Source organism: Nyctereutes procyonoides, unplaced genomic scaffold (genome assembly GCF_905146905.1).
Source record: "Nyctereutes procyonoides isolate TBG_1078 unplaced genomic scaffold, NYPRO_anot_genome, whole genome shotgun sequence".
NCBI lineage: Eukaryota > Metazoa > Chordata > Mammalia > Carnivora > Canidae > Nyctereutes > Nyctereutes procyonoides.
The window spans coordinates 7,544,562-7,563,262 of record NW_026575140.1 but is presented as its reverse complement, the minus strand read 5'-3'; the positions used below and the strand labels follow the sequence as shown (position 1 = coordinate 7,563,262).

At 43.1% G+C, this 18,701-nt stretch overlaps 1 protein-coding gene across 7 annotated transcripts in view; it reads right to left on the bottom strand.

The window, feature by feature from the left end:
• The window catches only part of DUS2 (dihydrouridine synthase 2), a 50,329-nt gene that overhangs the window by 9,773 nt on the left and 21,855 nt on the right, over positions 1–18,701 (bottom strand). For 4 of the 7 annotated variants that reach the window (XM_055306342.1, XM_055306343.1, XM_055306341.1 and 1 more), the window contains 8 exons: positions 16,413–16,458; positions 13,796–13,887; positions 12,748–12,791; positions 11,312–11,372; positions 7,565–7,612; positions 6,986–7,141; positions 1,493–1,558; positions 1,238–1,308 (listed from right to left, as the gene is read on the bottom strand). In XM_055306342.1, coding sequence (XP_055162317.1) covers positions 1,238–1,308; positions 1,493–1,558; positions 6,986–7,141; positions 7,565–7,612; positions 11,312–11,372; positions 12,748–12,791; positions 13,796–13,887; positions 16,413–16,458 — 584 coding nt within the window. Of the gene's footprint in view, positions 1–1,237; positions 1,309–1,492; positions 1,559–6,985; positions 7,152–7,564; positions 7,613–11,311; positions 11,373–12,747; positions 12,792–13,795; positions 13,888–16,412; positions 16,459–18,701 lie in introns of all 7 variants that reach the window. The other 3 variants (XM_055306346.1, XM_055306347.1, XM_055306348.1) reach the window with 3 other exon arrangements.

Here is an 18,701-nt window from a genome sequence, read left to right as displayed (position 1 = left end):
CCTCCACCTCTTCACACCCCCAGCAGCCAGTCTAGTCCATCCTCAACAGCTTTGATGGCCAGAAGGCCCCTTTTCAAACTCCCCCAAATCTGTCTTCCTGGTGTTTCCAACTACTGGCAAAAAGGAATAGCTGTGTTTATTCAGAGAATACCATATGCTAGGCATTGTGCCAAGGTTAAATATTCACAACCTCATAAAAGCCTCAAGACAACTCTATAAAGCAGAAATTATCTTAATTTCCAAATGGGGAATGTGGTGCTCAGAGAGGTTAAGTGATTTGTCCAAGGATACACAGCCAACAAGCAGCAGAGCTGGGAGCCCAAACCAGGAGCCTACAGCCTGCTGCGACCAGGAGGAACATGTGTGTACATGTGTGCGGCCTTTTACTGCCCCCTACTGGCTTTGACCCACACAGCTCTGCTTTTCTCTTACGTGTTGGAGTTACGGATTCACTTCTCTGAAATGCTGTAATAGACACAACCAGCAAAATGTGGACTGTTCCTACAAGACCCCTGAACCCGATAGGAACAACACTCAGAGAAGAGAGGTCATTCTAGCCAAAGGTTGTGGACCTGGGATGTACAAAAGCACATCTAGACACAGGACCTGGGATGTACAAAAGCACATCTAGACACAGGAAGCAAAAGTTTCCCTGACTGGGAAACCAAAAGTAGCCGTCAGCAACACCACAGCTCCCAGAAGAGAGCACGTTAGCTACAGATACAAGGGCGGTTTCAAGCAGTCATTGTGACAGCTGGAAATCCAAGAAGGGCAGACAAAAGAGATGGTGCCTTTAAAAGAACAGCCATCTGCCTGGGATCATTCAAGGGAGAAGCCATTGCTCAACGTAATGGAAAGAAAATGAGATTCAGAGTCAGAGTTCTAATTCCACCACTTCCTGGCTGCAAGGTACAATTCTGAACCTATCACTCAATCTCAACCATTTACACATCCTGAGGGTATGGGCGTTTCTCTTTCCTCTTGCATCTTTAAACTCAGTCTTCCTCTCCTTCTGTCTGTGTCTTTAAACTCAGGGCAGTGTCTACCCAGTTAGGTGCTCAGGGAATGAAACAAGGAATGCCAGCCTGTAAAGGGTGTGACTGCCCTCAGGACTTAAAGGATGTTAAAGAGCTAGGCAGAGTCAGGCTGCATATGTAGAAAAGTTGGCTGTCACCTGGGGTCTGGTGATGCCTGAGGACCTCTCTGCAAGTCAGTCACTAGACAGGCAACTACTCACCTCCCATGAACTGTGACGGCAGCGATGCCAGTCCTCTCTATCCGCTTCACAAGGCTCAAGGTATCTTCCAGCTGAGGAAGAGGACAGCCCAGGGTGGTTACTGAAGCTACCCAGGAAACAACTGCCAGCTCCCAAAGTGGGCTCAGCCCTGCTTTCTCCTCCAAACCTAATTCAGCTCTTCGAGAATCATCCACCCCCCCCCAAATCAACATCCCAAGAGAAAGTGGACCTTGAAATGTAACATATCATCCTTACTGATGGCAGGATGCGAATCTTGCAGGTCACAGGTCTGCGTATCCCTTTAACAAGAGTGCTGAGGATCTGCAGAGAGGAAAACACAAACTCTTCTGGAAAAATAACCACATTGCTCATACTAATTACCTGTGCTACAGACCTTTGCATCACCATGGCATGGACAAGTCCATGTTCATGTATGTGTCCTTCCTTTCCTACACTGGCACCCCAGCACCAGAAGCCCCTTGCCTGGTATACTGTGGTATACATATATTTGATAAATGAATGAATGAATGGGTCTGCATGCATGTCTATGAAGAACACAGTAAACCTTTTGCCAGGCAAACATCAGAATCATCTGGAGATGGGACACCTGGGTGGCTCAGTGGTTGAGCATCTGCCTTTGGCTCAAGGCGCGATCCCGGGGTCCTGGGATTGAGTCCTACATCGGGCTCCCAACGGGGTGCCTGCTTCTCCCCACGCCTATGCCTCTGCCTCTCTCTGTGTCTCTCATAAATAAAATCTTTAAAAAAAATCATCTGGAGAGCTTAAGAAACACAGAATCTTAGATTCTACCCCGAGTCTCTAGAGGCAGGGCTTAGGAATATGTATTTTCAAAAAGGCTCTATATTATTCAGCCATAAAAAGTAAGGAAATCCTACCATCTGCAAAAAACACGGATGGACCTTGAAGGCATTCTGCTAAATAAAATAAGTCAGAGAAAACAAATACGGTATGATCTCACTTATACATGGAAGCTAATAAAAAAGCAAAGCTCCTAGAAAAAGAAACCAAATTTATGGTTACCAGAGGTATTGGGAGGGGGAATTAGAGAAAGATGGTCAAAAGGTACAAACTTCCAATTAAGTACTAGGCATATAATGTACAACATAACGCCTGCAGCTAACACTGCTGTATGATATCCAGGAAAGTTGTTAAGAGAGAGGATTTTTTTTTTTTTAAGAGAGAGGATCTTAAGAGTTCTCATCACAAAGACAAAGTGTGTTTTGTTTTGTTTTGTTTTTATCTTTATAGTATAGTTGACAATGTGACAGTTTGAGAAGAGTTTTCTAATTTTCATTTTATTGTAGCTATATGAGATGATGGATACAGAATACAGTGCAGCAGGATCCCTGGGTGGCGCAGTGGTTTAGCGCCGGTCTTTGGCCCAGGGCGCGATCCTGGAGACCCGGGATCGAATCCCACGTCAGGCTCCCGGTGCATGGAGCCTGCTTCTCCCTCTGCCTGTGTCTCTGCCTCTCTCTCTCTCTCTGTGACTGTCATAAAAAAAAAAAAAAAAAAAGAATACAGTGCAGCTTACTGTGGTAACCACTTCACAATATAAGTAAATCAAACCGTCATGCTGTATGCCTTAAACTTAGACAGTGATGTATGTCAATTTCTCAATAAAACTAGAAAATCTTTTCAGATTTTAAAAAACACACTCCTTCGTCAACATAATTCTGAGGCCTCATCCTGGTTGAGAAGACATGGCCAACAGCTTCTTTCCTGATTGACGGCAATGTTCTCTGAGTGCTGTTCCAAGATCTTCCAAGTAAGAGAACCAGGAAGGTTGTACAGGTCCTGCCCAGGCCCTGTCCTCATGCAACTCTCTTTAGGTAAGTTGGATACACAGAAGCAAAATTGGCAAAGGAAAATATAACATATTCAACACATTGAAAAGCATTAATTTGCACAGTAACTGCAAAGGACTTTTCAAAGAAAGACCAAGAAGTCACACAGGAAAGAGTCAAGAGACGTAAGCAATGCCAGATCTCATATGAATCAGAGATCAAGAGACATGATCAAGATGACAATGAACAGCTGTCACATTACTATATTCTTCCCTCATTAAAAATTTCAGGCTTGGGCAGCCCTGGTGGCGCAGCGGTTTAGTGCCACCTGCAGCCCAGGGCATGATCCTGGAGACCCTTGATCGAGTCCCACGTCAGGCTCTTTGCGTGGAGCCTGCTTCTCCCTCTGCCTGTATCTCTGCTTCTCTCTCTCTCTGTCTCTCTAAATAAATAAATAAAGTTTAAAAAAAAATTTCAGGCTAGAAGTGCCTGGCTGCTCAGTTGTAGAGCCTCCAACTCTTGATCTTAAGGCTGTAAGTTCGAGCCCCACATTAGGTGTAGAGATTACTTTAAAATAATAATTTTTAAAAAACTAAAAACAAATTCAAGTTAGGCAAGCTGGAGGGAAGGTGATCCCAAGAGCTCTCTTCCAAGAACTGGATTGCCATCAGGGCATAGGGGACACTCATGCAGCTGCTGTCAGTCTTGGTTCTAGACAAGTGGGGGCAGCAGAGAGCCAGACTGCAAGAACCACTCTAGGAGGCCTTTCTCTCAGGCCTCAGCTGAGTCAAACCTCTCCCGAAGACATCAGACCAAGAGGCTGGGCTGACAAGGCAGGTAGACAGATCATGGGCAAGAGAGGGCTAATAGCCTAAGCACAAATGCCAGGAACTGGCAAAAAGGAAAAGTCCCTGGATGCTGTCCTGGGAGGCAGACTGGGCCTGTAGTCCTAGTGTCACTCTGGCAGGCTTTAAGGGGGCAAACTACCCTTTAAGGAGGGTAGACTGCCAGATCCACTGAGATACACAATAAAAATTCTCCTTCTAGTCTTTTTTTTTTTTTTTTTTTTCTCCTTCTAGTCTTATCCCTCAGGCTGGCAGTACCATCTCTGGAAGGTTCCTCTGCTAGTGCTGACTTAGAATCCCCTGAAGTTTCGTGACTAAAGCAACGTCAGCTGGTTTGATCCAGTTCTCTGTTTTGCAGAACTTCCTTTGCCGAATTTCATCCAAGTAGCTCTAAGCACTTTCTTTGGTATTTCTGTTCATTTCATGTGCATTTTCAGAATCAGGAAGGAAATTAGTAATCAAAATCCCCAGCCACCTGCAAGGGTCACATTGAGGGGACCAAGTGAATAGAGACTGTTTCTGGCTAGGCTCTAGCATGAAACCCTGCCGGACTCAACTCTACCAGACCTAAGTCACACCATCCATCTCTGTGGTGTGCAAGTCTGTGGGGCAGAAGGACCTGAGATAAGGTCATAACACAGGTAACATGGCACATCTACCCACAGGAAGGCTCATCTCACCAGATCTACTAGCTGACTCAGGAAAAGCAGACTCGTAGCTCCCCTGGTTGTTGTGGAATGGGTAGAAAGGTGGATGGGAGAGCATAGTTTTAGGAATCACTGAGAACTGAGCCCCACCAATTGTTAGTCATAGCCCAAGTGTACAGAGCAGAGGGGAATGCCCTGGGCACCCGAGGGAGGGGGGACAGGAAATCTTGGGCAGAGAGGATATTGGGTGAAAGAGAGGATATTACTAACCTAGAGTCTAAAACTGAGCTTCTTAGTCTAGGGAGGATACATCAGAGTTACCTAGGAAGTTTATTTTTTTTTAATTTTTTTCTAGGAAGTCTTTTTAAAAGACTAATTCATACTCTCTCCCAGCCCTTATCAACCCCAAGAGTATACAGAATTCTCAACAGATAAAATCCTTTAGAATCCTTTATTATTATTATTATTATTATTATCATCATCATCATCAAATATATATAACATAAAATTTCCCATTTTAGCCATTTTTAAGTGCATAATTCAGTGGCATTAATTATTTTTGCAATGTTATATAACCATCACCACTACCTATTTCCAAAATTCTTCATCACCCAAACAAGTATCTTTGTTTTGAAAAAATGCTGCAGGTCATCCTGAAATGCTCCCAGAGACAGAACCATGGACCTAAAACACCAGCCTGGAAGAACTCACAAAGCTCTCACCCAGGTCCCCCAGTCTGCCAGCTGAGTTTGAACCTGTATCTAATCCAGCCCACTACTCTTGGGTCCCATCTGGCTTTGTTGTGGAAGCCTACAACCTCCCCTCCATGAGGCAAACCACAACCACTAGCCAACCTAGCCCATCGAACCACCCCACCAAACAGAAAAGGAATGGAATAAACTGAGCAGTGTAACTGTGCTGCCTCATGTATGAAATGTGCCTTTTCCAAAGAGGTGCAGTGGAGAAGACAGAGCCAACAGGGAGGCAGCAACCAGGAGGCTGCAGGATAGGATAATGTCTGTGGGCACATGCAAAACCACCTAACAGTGGGGCCTCTCCCCTAAGTGTGGTGATGAGCTGAACATCCACAGTTGTCCAAATCACTCCATTCTGCAGAGATGTCTGACTGGAGGTTCCTAAATCCAGATGTCTACTGACCCGTACTAGACACTTATAAACTACACCCAGGCACCGTTAAACTGAGGTACCATCAAGAGGGGGCAACTGATACTGGGCTAGAGGTCCCAAGATCATGGCTCTAGCCTTGGCTCTGCCTGCTATTTATTCGCTACATAATCTTGAGCAAATTATTTTTATCTCTCTGTGCTTCAGTTTTATTATTCTTAATCATATTGACATAACAAATGCCTCCCCTGTCTACTTCAAGAGGCTTGAGGAACAAACTGAATATATATACATGCATACATAAGCACATTATATATGTAATCATCATATAATATGTGATTACACATATATTATTATATACAGTTACATAGAACATATATAATGTGCCTATGTATGTGTGTCTATATATATATATATATATATATATATATATATATATATATTTACACATGGGAAAAATGAAAAAGCACCAAGCCCATCAACACACTGGTCTTCCAATATCCCAAAAACAGTGGGGCTGAGGAATATACATGGCTGAGCTGCAATGCAGCAGCCAGCACAAGAAATGGCAGCTTTTCTTGGTAGTGCCTTATTCCAAGTTGCTCTAGCCTATGCGAGGCACTTGGAGGCTTAAAGCCCAGACAGGGAAGCGGGAATGGAGAATGAAAATAAAGGAACTAAGAAGAGCAACAAGGAGAGAGCTGGTGGACTGAGAAAAAAGTAAAAGGTATAAATGGTGCTGCAGAAATGTCACCCTTACAGGCCTTGGCAGCTCACAACACTGGGCAGCAATGCCAACCTGTCGACAGTGCCTCATAAACCTGGCCTTTGGAATCACCAAGGGAAGGGGACCAGAGGGGACCAACTTCAGCTCACCTCAGATGACACTGGCCTGACTCTCAAAGGCTGATGACAGACTCTACCAGTAGGGAGGGGACCCACAGCTGCTCTCAGCAAGCCCCCTGGGAGAGGCCATCTCACCCCCACTGCCATTGAGTCTGTCCACAATCCACGGGTAGCCTGGCCTATGCTCTCATGATCTCCTCAGAAGAGAGAACAGGCCATACACAGGAGGCTCTAAATGACTCCTCAAGCTACCTGGCTCTCAGGTGACCTGTCCCTAAGCCTTGGACTTTTGAGGAACTCCAAGGCTCTTGTATGCTCTCTCAGATGTTCCCAAATCTGGCTGTATGTCACAATCACTGGGTAGCCTTTCAAAACTTTTCCAGACTCCAGGGGGCACCTGGCTGACTCAGTCAGTAGAGCGAATGACTTTGGATTTGGGGGTCATGAGTTCAAGCCTCATGTTGGCACAGAGCTTACCTTAAAAAGGTGGGAAGGGGGAGCACTTGGATGGCTCTGGGATGGGGCGTCTGTCTTTGGCTCAGGTCGTGATCCCGGGGTCCTGGGATCGAGTCCCGCATCGGGCTCCCCGCATGGAGCCTGCTTCTCCCTCTGCCTGTGTCTCTGCCTCTCTCTCTGTGTGTCTCTCATGAATAAATAAATTAAATCTTTAAAAAATAAACTAAAATAAAATAAATAAAAAGATGGGAGGGGGAGGGTGCCTGGGTGGCACAGTTGGTTAAGTGACTGACTCCTGGTTTCAGTTCACGTTGTGATCTCGGGGTTGTGGGATCAAGCCACTATCCCTCTGCACTCAGCAGAATCTGCTTCAGATTCTCTCTCTCTCCCTTTGCCCTTCCCAATCATGCACTATCACTCATTCTCTCTCTCAAATAAATAAATCTTAAAAAAAAAAAAATTCCAGACTCCAGGTAGAGTAACTGAGTAACTGATTCACTAATCTTGGGGGAAGGGGGCATTGGTGGGGGGAGGGTTGTTCCAGACATCTCTATTCACAGGCATGTTTAAGACCTCTGCTTTCACTCCTGCAGGACTTACCTTCTCAATCTTGTCAGGGTCTGATAGCAGAGCAGCTCCCATTCCTCCCTAAGGAAAAAGCACACAGAGGGTCTTCTTATGGCTGGAGGAGAGTGGTCCATCCCCACAGTGCAGCAACCTGGCATCGCCCCAGCACTCACAGGCAAGAGACCAAGGTTCCCTGGCAATTGGCACTTCTGGTCAAGCAGGAAAGTAGCAGCATCCATGCCCACAATATCAGGGATCAGAGTTTGATAAATTCTAAAACTCATCACTCTAATCCTCTTAGCAAAACCCACAGATCTATCAGCAAGTGGGTCCCACAAAAATTGTTTTTCAGGAATGCCCATTCCTTACCCAAGAGTCTTAATAAACTAAACCCCACAATATGGCAACCCCTTAAGAAAGCAATGAATCATTCTCCCTTTGGAATGAGATCCAATGCACCTTCGTCCTACACTACCAACACTTGTTTTAGTACCATCACTGCCAGCAAAGCCACTTAGAGGAACATAACCTGCAAACCTTGTCCAGGCTCTTCTTCCTTGCTAGCAACAATGCTCCAGACCAACATCAAACTCTAGCAAAAGCCCCAGCTGATGAAAACCAACAACCTGCAGAGCCACATAAATCTTGACATTAACAATAGTAGTTGTCTCTTGATGGCGGGGTTATTGATGATTGGTCTTTTTTTTTTTTTTTTTACTTTTCTATATCACCTAAGTTCTGGACAATGGTATGAATTACTTTAATAATCAGCAAAGGGGAGGATGTTAACAAAGCTGAACTTGTTAAAAATGAGGTGAAGGGAAAAAAAAAACAAATCTAATAAATAAATCCCTTGTCAGTATATAGACTTCGATCTAATGAATGCTCATAGGATATGCTCAGAAGTTTGAAGTTTGCTTATTACAGTTTAATTTCATATTTAAGGATGATAGATTAGAATCAGAGAACCTGAACCACCCGCAGACTCGGCTAGCCTGAGTCCGCATTTCAGAGGAAAATGGAAAGGGCAGAGGAGCTACCAGCCCTGGCCTACCTTGGCTACAGATACAAACCTTAGAAGCCTTAAGAGAATCCCAGCCACTTATCCTGGCTCCATCTATCCACCCGACACACAATCCAGCCCTGCCTTGTGGAATCACATGATCTAAATCCAGCCCTCCCACAACAATAGCTTTGTCAATGAGTATTTCCTTCCTTCCTTCCTTTTTATTTAACTTACTTATTTGCTTTTTTGAATACATAACACATTAAAAATTTTAAAGGTTCAAAAGGGTAAAAATAAGAACTCTCCTTCCCTGAGAAATGGAAAGCTTTTCAATTTATGCTTTTTATAAGGCTTCAATTTTTTAACCATCGCTATTCAGGTGGTATATACTGGTATAGCATACTGGTACGTATCTGTTCTGACTGGCCAGGACCAGTGCTGTGCCAGTTGTTAGTTATTTTGAGGAGCACTACAATGGGAATTTATTTCTCATGCCAAACCAAATAAAAACTTGGTTACCTTCCCTAGGGAAAACACTAGTTTCTTGTGAGTCTTTCCAAAAATATTCTATGAAGAGAAATGTAAATATATAAATAATTCATTCCCTATCCCTCATATATAGTTGGTGGTACATCTTATCTAATTTGGCTCCTTGCTTTTTCATTCTACAATGTATCAGGGAGATAATGCCAATAATTTAGGCTCTATGCTTTATATTATCTCAGAGCATAAAGGAGTAATTAGAAGACAGCAAAACAAGGTCCCAAGTTTTCAACTTCTCATAGACAATTTTAAACTTCCATAATTCCTTGAAGTAGGCCCTATGGTTTTCAAGTATCCAAAAGAGCCTTTCCCTCAAGTAATCTTTTACCTCCTGGCCTAAAGCCAAAGTTCTCAAGCCACTAAACTCCTGGGAACAGAGTGGCTGACTCTGGGCAGGGGAACCAGGAGGAAATCTGCTATGTCTACAGTGCAGATCATGACTGCATACCCTGTGATAAGTTTCCCAGCGGCAGCCCCACAGAACTCCCTCTGGGGCCTCACATGCAGCCAACCCCAAGCTGTCCTTGTTATCTGTCCCAAACATGCTTTTCCTCCAGCAGTCCCAATCACACTGAAGACAAACTGTCCTCCTAGCTACTGGTCTTTCCTCCCTCTACCCCAAATACTCACCTCACCTTCCCACACCCAGTCCAATCAATTGCCAAGTCCTATCAAATTCTGTGTTTCACTTCTCCTCTCTCCATCCCTGATCTCCCCAATGCACCCAGGACACTCATCTCCTAAACCTGTGTCCTTACCTCTAGCCCAATTTCCACTCAAATGTACCAGACATGGCTTTCAAATTAGTATTTCTAAGTATTTCTATCACAGAATATATTTGGAAAGACACACAAGAAACTAGTAACACTGGTTTCCCCTGGGGAATGAAGTTTCTGATCACATGCCTTCTCTGTGCCAAAAGGCCAGAAATATCAAAAGTCCATGTTCAGCTAACCTGGTCCTAACCAAGATTTTCAGTCCTGTGCTCCTATTTCCTCTTCGTCTTCTACTCCCCAGCTCTGGTCAAACCAAGGCTCTCTGCCTCTATCTCATATTGGCCTCCAGGCCCCTGCTTATACCACTTCCTCTGCCTTCAGGGTCCCAAATCTCCTCATCGAGGACCACATTTCCCTATTAAGATATTAAGGGCTGCCTTTCCACTCCATTTTCTGAACTGCCCTAACACTGTGGTCTGATTTTCTGATATGACAACGGGCACACATATACTGCATCCTCTTTTTCTTTTTTTAATGTACATCTTGGTTTTTTTTCATGAAAAACCAAAGCCCTGTTCACATTTTTTCCTTTTAACATTTACATCATTAATTACTCAGGCATGAGTGCTTTATGTGTGTTTATGTGTGCATGTTCAGGTAAATAAAGTTTGTCCTGAACCACTTGCAGGTAAGTTACTGATCATTGTATCATAGCCCTTTACATGTAAATATTTGTGTGTATTTTCTAATAGAGATACTCTTGGGGCTTCTCCCTGGCTGAGTCTATAGAGCATGCAACTCTAATCCCAGAATTGTGAGTTTGAAACCCATACTGGGTATGTAGAGATTACTTAAAAATAAAATCTTTAGGGGCGAGGTGCCTGGGTGTCTCAGTCAGTTAAGCATCCGACTCTTGATTGTAGCTCATGTCATGATCTCAGGGTCATGACATCGAGCCTCACTTTGGGTTCCAGGCTGGGCATGGAGACTGCTTAGGATTCGCTCTCTCCCTCTCCCTCTGCCTCTCTCTCTCTCTCTCTCAATACAATTTAAAATTTAAAAAAATAAATTAAAAAAAAACATTTTTACAAAACCAGAGAAGAGTTATCAATTTCATAAACATATTGATACAATATTTTTTTTTAAAGATTTTACTTATTTATCCATGAGAGACACACACACACACACACACACACACACAGAGGCAGAGACACAGGCAGTGGGAGAAGCAGGCTCCCTGCTGGGAGCCCGATGTGGGACTCAATCCCGGGTTTCCAGGATCACACCCTGGGCTGAAGGCAGCACTAAACCGCTGAGCCACCGGGGCTGCCCTGATACAATATTTGTAGCTAATCTGCTATGCTCCATATTCCAATTTCGCCAGTTGATCTAATAATATCCTTTTGAGCATTTTCCCCATCTAGTATAGGATCTACTCCAGAGTCAGGTAATGTCTTGTTAGTCACCACTACTCTGTATTCTATATTTGTAAGGCATATAAAGAAATCAGTTTACCTTGGTGGAATACTCTTTTGGACAGCCCATGTTTACATCAATACCAGCCACATCATTTTCCCTGGAAAAACATGAAGTAGAAAAGATAATAAATATCCAACTTGAGGAGAGAATTTAGAGTCAAAGGCATGGATCTGTGCTCATAAACCTCTTTCCATGTTCCTGGCCGTATTAAATATACCAACCCTCAGAGACAAAAGGTGAAAAGCTGGTCTCTGAGGGCAGCCTGGGTGGCTCAATGGTTTAGCACCTGCCTTCAGCCCAGGGTGTGATCCTGGGAACCCGGGATCGAGTCCCACCTTGGGCTCCCCACAGGGAGCCTGCTTCTCCCTCTGCCTGTGTCTCTGCCTCTTTCTCTCTGTGTCTCTCATGAATAAATAAATAAAATATTTAAAAAAAAAACTGGTTTCTGAAAGGTAGAACTGCCTTCCTTGAGCAGAGTTCAAGAGGAAGAGCATATTGTGCTCAAACATCTACAATGGGCTAGTTGTAGAGGACTTTGCTACTTGGGAATTATATCAGATAATCCAAATACCAAATGACGGCCACACTGACTGAATTTGATCCCAGAGTTCCAGTTCTGACTGGGGTAGTACAAGCTATTTGTCAACACATAGAGCCCCTTCCAGAACACTGGTTCTAGGAGAAGTTACAGGACTGCCTTTGTTTGCTGGGCTATATGGTTGGCTTACTCCAACAATTTTGTGGCAAGGACCCTTAGCTCATCTTCTGGTATGTAGATAGTTAACAATCTGTAGCTAATGCCTAAGTTCCTTCTCACCATTATTTCACTTAATAATAATAACTAACACTAATTACTCACTATGTGCCACATTACTGTGAAGACATTTATGTGCATTATTTCATCTACCGTCACCTATAAAGACAGAGGTAGGTAGTACTATTGATCTCATTTCATAGATAAGGAAACTAAGTTCCCTTGGTTAAAGTATGATTAGTCAACTTATCTAAGAACAAATAACCCTTGGGAGGGTGCTCAGCCCCTGGAATCTCAGCAAGCAGCAACTCAGAATTCCAACCCAGGTCTGCCTAACTCTAAAGCCCATCTCCTAACCATGTACTCTCCTGCCTTCATTAATCTAGGCAGCAGTAAACCTTATCTGCACTTCCTGAGCCTCAAAATGTTAGGGCTCATAGTCATAAGAAACCCTGGAAAGGGAACTTCATGAATAAATACTAAAAAATAGCTGCCTGAACAGAGGTTATCTGGAATCTGGGTACTGTTGGTACACATGAGTCCCAGGCCAGCCCTCAGATGCAAAAACAGAGAAAACAAAAAATAACAGATACTCTTAATTTGGAAAGAGAAGGTAAACAGCTAAGAGACAGAAGGATGGTCACCTCCAAGGTCACCAAAACAGTAAAGCTTCACAGCCCATAGGAGAGGAAAAGGCAGTCCCAAAGACAGAACTTACACAAGTTTGGCCACAGCAAGGGCTCGATCTGCATCTGAGGTCCCCTGGGAACAAAAGAGACTGCATCAATCACCATCCCTGACACAGGTATACATGCACAGATGCATAGACAAACACATCTATGCACTCCATGTGCACGCACACTTCAGCAAGTAGAGTCTGCCTGTCATCCTCTTAAACAGCCAGGCCACTGAACTAGCTCACTGTCAGAGGTAAAAATTGGACCTGGAAGGCCTAGAAAACATCCTCAATCCTGTGATTATTTTCTAACACAAAAAAAAAGTTGACAAAATTATATAGTGAACATATATTCATATACTCACCACTTATATTCTACAATTAATATTTTGCTATATTTGCTTTATCATATGTCTACCCATTGTTAAGTTTAAAAACTTAAACATCTGGGGCAGCCTGGGTGGCTCAGCAGTTTAGCGCCTGCCTTCAGCCCAGGGCGTGATCCTGGAGTCCCGGGATCAAGTCTCACGTCGGGCTCCCTGCATGGAGCTTGCTTCACCCTCTGCCTGTGTCTCTGCCTCTCTCTCTCTCTCTCTGTGTGTGTGTGTGTCTCATGAATAAATAAATAAAATCCTTAAAATAAATAAAATAAAATAAGATAAAAATAAAAACTTAAACGTCATACAGAACTTATTTCTGAAAAAGTGAGAGAAGAGTGCTATGGAGTCATTCAAGCCAAACATAAATCAACTAGTCTTGAGGAAACCTAATTTTCTTTCTATGGGAAATATATACAGACTATACAAAAACAAAGAACATGAACTGAATAACCAATCCTAGCAGGTAAAAATATATAAGTCATGCCAAACAAACAATTCCAACAACTAAGGAAATTATGTTTGACACTGGAGGCATGTAACAGAGTGCTCTAACTTGACTTCCTTAAACTCTCTCTGACAACATAAACACTCATGAACAAATCTTTGAAAAACATTAAAGCAGTCTAAGGAAACCACTACTATGCAACAGAGCCCAGGCATTTAAGGATGCATAACCCTTGGGAGGGTGCTCAGCCCCTGGAATCTCATACCATCTGGAAAACAACCTTGCTCTGCTCTCTTTCGCAGGTGCGGAAGACGACTCGGTCATCAGGGGCGACAAAGTCCACTGTACTGAGCACCTCTGCAAGAAAACACAAACACACAGGGCCACCCAATGAAGAAGCAAGTTCAACCTAGCCTAATCCCTGGGAGAAAACACAGCAAAAAAAAAAATCACTCTGAAGGGGAGAAATGGATGCTGGAAATACACAATTCTTTAAAGAAATCAGTGAGCACCTGGAAGCTTCTGAGGTGCTAATGATGGTCTATTCCTCGATCTAGGGGATGGTTAGTTACAGCTGGCTGCTTTACAGTTATTTGTTATACTGCATGCTTGTGTTTTATGCACTTCCTTGGTATAGTATTTACATTTTGTAATTTTTAAAAGACTGAAAAAAAATGTGCATACATGGAACCTTGTCTATGTTTTAGCCTTGGCCCAAATTTTCCCAGATGTCACTCTGAAGTTCATTCAGTAAAGTTGCTGTTTCTTAATTATTTACCATGTACTGTGAGTGGAGATTCACTCTATTACAGTCAACCCTCATTACGTGTACTTACATACTTCCAAATTTGCCTGATTGCTAAAATGTATCTGTAACCCCAAAATCAATACTCATGGCATTTTCATGGTCATTCACAGACTGATGTAGAACTGCAAAAAAAAGTCAGTCCTCTGGGGATCCCTGGGTGGGCAGCGGTTTAGCGCCTGCCTTTGGCCCAGGGCGCTATCCTGGAGACCCGGGATCAAATCCCACGTCGGGCTCCCGGTGCATGGAGCCTGCTTCTCCCTCTGCCTATGTCTCTGCCTCTCTCTCTCTCACTGTGTGACTATCATAAATAAATAAAAACTTAAAAAAATGTTAAAAAAAAAAAGTCAGTCCCCTGATGTGTACATTTCCAGCTAAGGTCTTATACTGTAAATAAGTGTCCTTATGGCGGTATATTTAACGTCACATATTTCTGCATTTGTGGGCCTTTTGTTAATTCCGCTGTTGAAAATGGCCCCAAGCACAGTGCTAAAGTGTTATCTCGTGCTCCAAAGCACAAGAAGGCTCAGAGATGCCTTACAGAGAAAATACATGTTAAACAACCTCTGTTCAAACATGAAATTAGAGAACTGAAGTCTGTGAGTTCAATGTTAAAATAGAAACACATATAAAACAAGGTTATGTACTGATCTGTTAGTGAAAATGCTGTGACCAGATGCTTGCACAAACTTAATCCTGTATTTCCCCTAAAAGCAATGGTTCAGTATTTGCTAATTTGTGGTTCAATGCAACCTAATAGAACATAATTGTTGTAAATAATAAGAATTTCATATGCTGCTCAAAATACAGCTCTATAGTAGGTACTACCATTATTAGCTCTCAAAGATGACGGGCACATCAAAGAGATCCAATGTGGCAGATGGGAGATTATGCCTACCTTGTGCATTTATTTTGAGAAATGAATGAGATCTTTAATACACGTAAGGCATTTCCATAAATGGAAGCAGTTATTATCAACTCAGCACTAAACAGATTAGGTTAAAAACGTAGGGTAAAGGTGGTGACACGTTGGGAGAGGCAATTGAAGCAAATTCCAACAGCGCAGGCTTTTAACTAGCAAGAGGAAGTCTGAGAGAAGAACTGCAAAAACTTACTGTGTTTATACAGCTTTATTTTTAACAGCAAAATACTGGAAACTCCCATTAAAACACTGATGAAATCAATTCTGACATAATTATCTACAGGTACTGACATGGGGAAAGGTTCTAGTAAAAAAGTAAGGGGCAAAACTTGCAGAGCATGATCCCAAGGGAAAGCATATACAGAAACATTCTCTATTTTTACATACACACTTTACTAAACGTGTAAAAAATATATATTATTCCTCCTCATGATTACCTCTTCAAATATGAAATTATGGGCATTTTCATTTTCTAGGCTATATGGTTCTGTAAAAATGAAATTTTCGTAACAAAAAAATATAAATCTAAAACAAAGACAAAATGAGTCACAACTTCTGATATTAAGATTTCAAAAATGGGTATACATTTCAAAAACCTCAAACAATACCACAACTCTAATCAAAACAGAATCAGCCTCATCAATAAAACATAAGCAAAACCACAATTTAGCACAACCACTTCTATCTGCAAAGTACTTACACGTACCTTATCTTATTTGATTTTCACTCCAACCATATGATTTAAGTAAAGCAGGGGTTTTGATTTTCATCTTAACAGCTGAAGAAATGGAGGCAGAGAAGTCATTGTGACTTGCCCAAAGTCACACAGCTAGGGAGTAGCAGAGTCAGGAACAATGCTGAAGCTGGCCAACCCCAAGGCTTTTAGGGTCCCTCCTCTACTATGAAACCTGTCACTGTCTATGCCAGCAAGCCTGTGGGTGGAAGGTATTCTCAGCCTATTTTATATTTGGCTCTTTGTCAGGGTCTCTGGAGAGTAGTGACTGCTGTCAAAGGAGGACACTATCCACAAAATGACACAGCCAGGCAAGGAGCACACTGGCAGGACACTGTCACTCCACGCAAGGGCAGGAGTAGTTGGTGCTGCTTGGGCCTGACCAGGTACCCACACAATCCTGGGATCAGAACTGTACTCACCATTGACAACTCTCTTGCACTGAAGCATCTTGAGGTCAATCAGCTCCTGCAGAGGAATCAGAGGGCACTTATCGGTGCTGGTCATGTAGGTCCTGGGCCCAGGGGGAGGGACCTTCACTGGAGGTCGCTAATGGGAGGGTGGTCACTCAGCCTGTTATCCTACTACTAACAACAAATCATGGCTTTTGGGAAATGTAACACTGATATCCTCCCCTAAACATGGCAAGCAGGAGCCTGAGTGAGCTACCCTCGGTCAGCTGCTCCTCCCAGTGGCTGTGAAGACATCGGGGGCCTAGGAAGGATGAGCTACTCAGGGAGCCAGAGAGAAGACAATAGACCAGATTATGGACACCTGGACACTCTCCCCACCTACTCATCTCAGTTCCAGTCCATCCCCTCAAAGACCCTCCTACCTCATCCCCACACAAACAGCAGTGTTGGGCTCCCAGGAAATGTCCAAGGACAAAAGTGGGACCAGTGAATAAAAGCAGAGGGAGGAAGCCTTGAGATCAGTTCTAAAACTCCTGCCCAACATGGGTCACACTGTGTGGAAACAAAAGGGGTGAGCTCTTTGACTCTGGACATCTTCAAACTGACTTAGGAAAGAAAAGAGAAAGAGGTTTCTTCAAAATCAGGATCATGAAAATGAAGGGAAAGCTCCTGTCTCCTGAAGGACTAAGATCCTCTGCCTCTTGGTAGGAAACAACTGTTCTGCTTTGTTCAGTGATCATTTCAAAAAATGTGTAAGATAAAACCTGACACACTGCCCAGAAGCTCATACCAAGGGGTTCTGCAGGTCCAGAAAAATAGAGAGGAAACTCTGCCCCCTGGTATCCATCCCCATACTGACTACCTATGAGCCTCAGCAAGTCACAACTCCAGCCAGGTGGGCACAATAGCTCCCTCATGGGAGTATGCAAAGCTAAAGTGGCCAAAGGGTACCTATGGCTTCCCCACATACTCATCATCTGAGTTAGTACACACATAGGCGTTTCTCTGGCTATTCTCTATGTTGCATTCAGGTCATCAAGTACCCGATGTCCACCAGTCCTGGCCAAACAAATCACCACCACCAAGCAGTTACGGATATGTGGCTGGCATTTAACCCCAAGAGTCAGTGTAGTGTCTCAAGGGATGGACAGAGCCCAACACAGAGCCCCTGGAGCCAGGATCTTAGTTGCAGGGGCAGGCCAAAAAGGCAAGTGGGAAAGTGGGCAGAGCATCAAATGGCCTGTGCTCATAAAAAGAAGCTTTGCAGGCAGGCTGAACTTCAGCCAGAAATGAGCAGACGACAGCAAGGCAAGCCTTTGCTGAAGCCCCAGCCCTGCCAGATCTAACTTGTCCTCCTCAGGATTCCCAAACGCCCCTCCTCCAAGTCCACATTTGCTACTTCAAATGCTAGCTATACATACCTCAGTCATACCTTTACATTAGACTATAAACCCCCTGAGGAGGATCCTGTGACCACACAAAGGTAGGCCTTGAGGACCCAGGCCAGGTAGCCTGAGCCACAAGAGGAGGAATTAAGGCAAAATGGCCCTTGAAATGTCTTGTTTTCTTTTCAGTCTCCCCACCACACCAAAGGAGCCTGTGGGGCCTGGATGCCTTTTCATTCATCACCAGCATCTAGCATGTTGCAAGTGCTCACGAAACATCTGCCAGAACCTCTTCAAGACCTTGTATGCAGCAGATGTTCAACTGTTTAAGTGGAAAAATTAAATTGTCACCAATAAAATCACAAGTGTGTCTGCTCACCCACGCACCCTCAACACCACTGTTCGTCAATTTTATTCATTTTAGTTAGTTCTGGGATAAAATGGAACCTCATAGTTTTTTCACTATATTTCCTTAATTAAGTGAAAACAAACATCGTTTTTCTTAGTGGTAGTTTATGATCAGTGAATCTTCAGAGCAAACTGCCTTTTACATCTATACAAGTTGCAGGAAAAAAAATCTATTCTTTGTCAAATTGGATATTGAGTTTTTCTGAGTTACCTACCACAAATACTTTTCTTCTATTACTACCACTTCCTCAATTGCTTTTTTAACCTATGCTCTACTTTTTTTTTCTAGTTTTGAGATATAGTTGACATATAATATTATGTTACTTTCAGGTGTACAACAGTGGTTCAAACAATTCTATACTTTATGAAATGTTCACCACAAGAAATGTAGTTACCATGTATCATCAAACAAAGTTATTACAGTATTATTGACAATATTCCCTAAGCTTTACTTTTTTTAAAAAAGATTTTATTTATTTATTCATGAAAGACACAGAGAGAGAAA